We start from the raw sequence: 6,691 nt of genomic DNA on the forward strand, positions 1-6,691 counted from the left end.
GGTTAGGGTTGGAGTTAGAATTTGGGATTTCCACTGTTTGGGCACATCAGGGGCTCTCCAAATGCAACATTGCGTCTGATCTCAATTCCAGTCAATTCTGAGTTGAAAAAGTCAAATGGTGGTCCTTCCCTTCCAAGCTCTGCCATGCGCCCAAACAGTGTTTTACCCCCACATGTAGGGTATCAGCCTACTCAGGACAAATTGCAAAACAACTTTTGGGGTCCAATTTCTTCTATTACCCTTAGGAAAATAAAAAATTGGGGGCAAAAATATCATTTTTGTGGAAAAAAATGATTTTTTTATTTTCACGCCCGGGCGTTATAAACTTCTGTGAAGCACTTGGGGGTTCAAAGTGCTCACCACACATCTAGATAAGTTCCGTGGGGGGGTCTAGTGTCCAAACTGTGGTCACTTGTGGGGAGTTTCAGTAGTTTAGGTACATCAGGGGCTCTCCAAACGCACATGACACCCGCAGACCATTCCATCAAAGTCTGCATTCCAAAACGTCACTACTTCCCTTCCAAGCCCCACGTGTGCCCATACAGTAGTTTTCTCCCACATATGGGGTGTCAGCGTACTCAGGACAAATTGGACAACAATTTTTGGGGTTCAATTTCTCCTGTTACCCTTGGGAAAATAAAAAAATTGGGGACTAATTGATCATGTTTGTGGAAAAAATACGATTTTTTTATTTTCATGCCCGGGCATTATAAACTTCTGTGAAGCCCTTGGGGGTTCAAAGTGCTCACCACACATCTAGATAAGTTCCTTAGGGGGTCTAGTTTCCAAAATGGGGTCATTTGTGGGGGGTTTCCACTGTATAGGCACATTAGGGGCTCTCCAAATTGCGACATGGCGCCCGATCTCAATTCTAGCCAATTTTGCATTGAAAAAGTCAAGCGGCGCTCCTTCCCTTCCGAGTTCTGCCATGTGCCCAAACAGTGGTTTACCCCCACATATGGAGTATCAGCATACTCAGGACAAATTGCACAATAACTTTTTGGGTCCTGTTTCCCTTGGGAAAATAAAAATTGGGGGTAAAAAGATCATTTTTGTGGAAAAAATATGATTTTTTTAACTTTATGGCTGTACGTTATAAACTTCTGTGATGCCCTTGGTGGTTCCAAGTTCTCACCACACATTCAGATAAGTTCCTTGGGGGTCTAGTTTCCAAAATGTTGTCATTTGTGGGGGGTTTCCACTGTTTAGGCACATCAGGGGCTCTCCAAATGCGATATGGCGTCAAGTCAATTCTACATTGAAAAAGTCAAATGGCGCTTATCCCCTTTCGAGCTCTGCCATGTGCCCAAACAGTGGTTTACCCCCACATATGGGGTATCAGCATACTCAGGACAAATTGCACAATACATTTTGGGGTCCTGTTTCCCTTGTGAAAATAAAAATTGGGGGTGAAAAGATCATTTTTGTGGAAAAAAATATGATTTTTTTAATTTTATGGCTGTACGTTATAAACTTCTGTGATGCCCTTGGGGGTTCAAAGTTCTCACCACACATCTAGATAAGTTCCTTGGGGGGTATAGTTTCCAAAATGGGGTCACTTGTTGGGTGTTTCCACTGTTTAGGCACATCAAGGACTCTCCAAATGCTACATGGCATCCGCTCTCAATTCAGCCAATTTTGCGCTGAAAAAGTCAAATGACGCTCCATCCTTTCCAAGCTCTGCCATGCGCTGAAACATTGGTTCCCCCCCACATATCAGGTATCAGTGTATTCAGAACAAATTGCACAATAACTTTTGCAGTCCAATTTCTCCTGTTACCCTTGGTAAAAATAAAAAAATTGGACCTGAAGTAATTTTTTTGTAAAAAAAAGTTAAATGTTCATTTTTTTTAAACATCCAAAAAATTCCTGTGAAGCACCTGAAGGGTTAATAAACTTCTTGAATGTGGTTTTGAGCACCATGAGGGGTACAGGTTTTAGAATGGTGTCACTTTTGAGCATTTTCTATCATATAGACCCCTCAAAGTGACTTCAAATGTGATGTGGTCCCTAAAAAAAATGGTGTTGTAAAAATGAGAAATCGTTGGTCAAATTTTAACCCTTATAACATCCTAACAAAAAAAATGTTGATTCCAAAATTGTGCTGATGTAAAGTAAACATGTGGGAAATGTTACTTATTAAGTTTTTTGTGTGCCATATCTCTGTGATTTAAGAGCATAAAAATTCAAAGTTGGAAAATTGCAAAATTTTCAAAATTCTCACCAAATTTCCATGTTTTCACAAATAACTGCACCTTATATCAATGAAATTTTACCACTAACATGAAGTACAATATGTCATGAGAAAACAATGTCAGAATCACCGGGATCCATGGAAGCGTTTCAGAGTTATTACCTCATAAAGGGACAGTGGTCAGAATTGTAAAAATTGGCCCAGTCATGAACGTGCAAACCACCCTTGGGGGTAAAAGGGGTTAAGTACCATGTGGGCTAGAAAAACATCTTTAACAAATGACTGAAGGCTTGTTTGAATTAATGTTGCTGCTGCATAAACAACTACTGTTAGCATTTAACAGCTACTGAGCTTTCCCTGCAAACAAATTAAGGCTAAATAATGAAGTCAATAGTCTTTTCCAATGACCTACCATTAACAGACATACTTGATAAGCGGGTAATATTGATTAGACCAGCATTATTTACAAGATACTCTAGTACTGAAGAAATGGCCACATTCGTTGTGTAGTTAAGATTGTAATCAATATCCATAGCTGCTAGTCCATCAGAATTCCTAAAGGAATAAATTATGGAAAATGAAAAGGAATAAGTATAGTTTTACGATGTATGAACTCGTTTGCTTGCTTAGCTGAGTTACCAAAGCTCATTATTACTGTATGGGCCAAAGTGCTATGATTCATTATATATCAAATGGAGCAAAATTTGAAAGACTTCATGGAAAAAAACAAAACATAATCTAGTTTATTAACATTTATTGGAAACAATTATGACAAATTTGATTAAATTAATCCATTCCCGACGTGGCCAATTTCCATTTTTTCCCTCCCCTTCTTCTTAGAACCATAACTTTTTTATTTTTCTGTCCATATAGACGTATGAGGGCTTTTGTTTGCAGAACAAGTTGTATTTTTGAATGACAGAACTCATTTTACCACAATGTACTGGAAAAGAGGAAAAAAATTCTAAATCGTGAGACAAATGCAAATCTGTCTCCTTTGAAGCCTGGCAACATGCTGGGCTTCAAGGGAGCTCTGTACTGAAAAGCACAAAGGTTTTCAACAGACTCCAAGCTTTCAGAGCATCACGTCAGTGAAGCAGCGATGTGTGCACAAAATAACACACCCCCAAGCTGGCGCACTGTTAATGGCGCTGCCAGAGTGTGTCAGCGCCATTTAACAAGTTAACAATCGCTTTCTTTAGTTAAGTCCAAATAGATGCTTTCATTTGGGACATATACTTCTTCCTGTGTGAGATGCTATCTAGTTAAACCAGCTTGGAACAAACTACAAGAAGATGGACCAGCTGTGGAATTGAGCACTGTGGGCCTTCAGCCGACGCCAACCCTGAGACCAGCTGATCGGTGTCAGACCCCGACCGGTCAAACATTTGATGACCTATCGTAAGGATAGGTCATCTATCAGTATTGGACAACCTCTTTAAGTCTTTAGGTGCTAATAATTTGCTAAAATCTCCGCAACAGAGAGGTGAAATAAAAAAAAGTTTGGTTTCGCCCTGCAGCCACTATTATATCGTCTGTCCAGTTCAACATGAAAAATTTTGTGAAAAGTCCTCTTTAATGAAAAAATACCCTGCTGGAACATTGCCATGTCTTGGGACACATTTGGAAAACCTCGGTCTTGTTAGCAAAATTCTCCTAAAATACCCCAGAACAAGATGATTTTTGTGGATATTTTAGCAAGCTTATGATTGTAGCCCCCCCGTATTTATACTGATGTAATATACAAATTTCTAGTCTCTATGGCAAGTAATCTAAAATGCATTTTTAAGTCTGTTCATTAATATTTTACACAATTATTGCAAAAGGAAGGTCAAACCTGAAAGACACTGATGGTGGATCTTGTAAACTATTGCCATAGAGCGTTCTTAATCCTGGTGTTAGCTGAAAATAAATAAAGTGGAAATAATGTATCAGCAGCCTTTATTACAGCTTTGGTCTTCATGTATTGGAATCAAACAGTATAATTATGGCTGCCACAGGCCATGTGAATTTAGTTGTACAATGACATGCATAATACAGATTAATGTTCATTTTTAACTACAAGAAGACAATTTGCAGTATGCTTCTTTTAGGGGAATTATGTTCAATAGGAGCAAAGTGAGCTGTAAGGCTAGTTTCACACTAGCGTTTATTTCCTGCAGCGCACGGCGCCGCTAAGCCCCGCCCCCTCCTGGCTCCCTGCCCGCCCCATCCGGTCATCGGCGCCTACTAGCGCACATGGACGCTTGCGATCTGCGCACCCTATCTTTAGCATAGGGTGCGCAGATCGTGCGCTGGCCGTGCACTAGTAGGATTTTAGCGTGCGCTGCACACTTTTGAAGGTGCGCCGGTGTGCGCCGAACGCAGCATGTTGAATTTTGGTGCGCACGGCGCACCTTCAAAAGTGCACAGCGCACACTAAAATCCTACTAGCACACGGCCAGCGCACGATCTGCGCACCCTATTCTAAAGATAGGGTGTGCAGTTCGCAAGCATCCATGTGCGCTAGTAGGCGCCGATGACCGGATGGGGTGGGCAGGGAGCCGGGAGGGGGCGGGGCTTAGCGGCGCCATGCGCTGCAGGAAATAAACGCTAGTGTGAAACTAGCCTAAGCCAAGTAAAATGGATGTTACATACCTACACAAAATAAATAAAAATATTTTGAAGGGTACATTTATATATGTATTTCTGCTATTGACCTCCCTTAGCAAAAAAATCAATCCACATATTATTGCAAAAATTATGTAGGTAAACCGCCCTCACATCTGCAGCATAAATTGCATTGCTGCGGATTTCAAATATGTAGCTCTGGCCAGTTTACGCTGCAAATATGTTTTTCAGCTTGTGTATACTAGTACTGTAAAACCTAGTGGACATACCATCCCCAAAATCTAGATGTAAAATCTGCAGTGGTTTCCCTATACAGGAAAATACCATGAGAACCCCAGAAATGGCATGAATAATGACACAATGTGTTTTTTAATCCTAATCAAAAACTATATATACTGTGTTATACTGTACATACCAAGTCCAGCACTCTATTCTGGAGTTCAGTGGCATCAGAAGATGAAGCATTAGACAAATTTGAAGTATAGTCCTGCATGAGTGTGGATTTCACTTGAACGCCAACTACAAGTGTAATAAAACAATACAATGATATTATAGAATTCTTGATTCTATGGCTGTGTTCACACCATGAGCTTTTGGTGCATTTTTAAAGCTATGTATTTTCGCTGCATCAAAAATACAGGGTCTTACAGTTCCAACAAAATGGATAGGATTTATAGTAACCTCATGCCTGGGTAAGTAGGTAGCGAGGACCCTCACATGTCTCCTCTCCCCTAGTAGCAGCTCACAGGATTGCAAGCAGCACCTCATTGTTTATTAATGTGAAATGCAAATTTTATGTACTGTAATGTCGTGTGTCTGTCAGGTACTGTGCATAGGCTTAGGGCTTGGATAAGATCTTAGATAGTATAGGACCATAGGGGGATTAGAATAGAGAGGGGCACACTAGAGATAGAGATTAGAATAGACAGGAGTTTTAGCTAGATACAGGCAGCTTAAAGGTTAAGCAACTGGGAGGGGTCACAGAGCAGAGCAGCATAGAGCAGGGAAGTATAGGACGGGCACTTCCTGATTAGAGGCAGAAGGATGCAGTATTGAGTCCAGACGGATTGCTGGCTGTGGGGATAAAGCTGTGATGGCAGTAAGGGGCTCCAGGTGGTGAATAGTGCAGTCAAGCACCAGCTCAACAGGACCAACCCCAAGAAGGATTTGGGGTCAAAGACCAGGGCGGGAACAGCTGAGATGGCACTCCCAGCACCTTTCCCAATTGTAACCGGACGAGGTGCTGACAGGGAGATGGTGACATGGAAGGCACGGACTGTCCAAACAGTCTGCCTGGATGGCAGGAAAAAGGAAGGCACGGACAGAATGGAGTCTAACTAGAGGTACGGCAGTGAATGCCGGGAAGAAATAGAGAGTGATTACAGAAAGAATAGAGTCTGCCCGGGAGGCAGGAAAAGTGCAGAATACATGGCTCTGTGTGAATACTGTAAGTGATCTTTGGATTCCTGCTGGTTGGTTATATTCTTCCCTATATTACCTTTAGGATCCAGTAGGAAGAGATCCAGATTGAGGTTCCTTTTCGTGAATGTTCCCACATTAGCTTCCACTTGGTTGATCACAGTTGTTTTGTTTATCGCATCACTTTGAAAATACAGATCAACGGAGACCATACGACTCAGAGGGTCATTTCTGCAAATTATATATGTCAACAATAGATAGGTATGAGTGACTATGCTAATAGAAGGGGAATAGAAAACATAAAACCACTGTATAATGAAAATAAAATTCTGTATAGGTTCTGCAATACGAGCTGATTATGTGCAGTTGCTTTCACAGCAGTTACAACATTCAGTGTTTTTGTCACAAGTATCATTATTAAAGGACTGGATAGTCATGGCACTTGGTGATACATACTGTGGGTTATGG

General features: G+C 41.1%; 1 protein-coding gene across 1 annotated transcript in view; it reads right to left on the reverse strand.

The window, feature by feature from the left end:
- The window catches only part of LOC141093154 (mucin-1-like), a 44,490-nt gene extending 38,043 nt beyond the window's left edge, over positions 1-6,447 (reverse strand). Inside the window, exons 1-4 of the mRNA XM_073579616.1 lie at positions 6,303-6,447; positions 5,220-5,323; positions 4,032-4,096; positions 2,607-2,749 (exon numbers count right to left, since the gene is read on the reverse strand). Coding sequence (XP_073435717.1) covers positions 2,607-2,749; positions 4,032-4,096; positions 5,220-5,323; positions 6,303-6,435 — 445 coding nt within the window. The 5' untranslated portion in view covers positions 6,436-6,447. The remainder of the gene's footprint in view (positions 1-2,606; positions 2,750-4,031; positions 4,097-5,219; positions 5,324-6,302) is intronic.
- Positions 6,448-6,691: the final 244 nt, after the last annotated feature.

This window comes from Dendrobates tinctorius, unplaced genomic scaffold (assembly GCF_039654945.1).
Source record: "Dendrobates tinctorius isolate UK_male_01 unplaced genomic scaffold, ASM3965494v1 ptg000062l, whole genome shotgun sequence".
In the NCBI taxonomy this organism is placed as follows: Eukaryota; Metazoa; Chordata; class Amphibia; order Anura; family Dendrobatidae; genus Dendrobates; species Dendrobates tinctorius.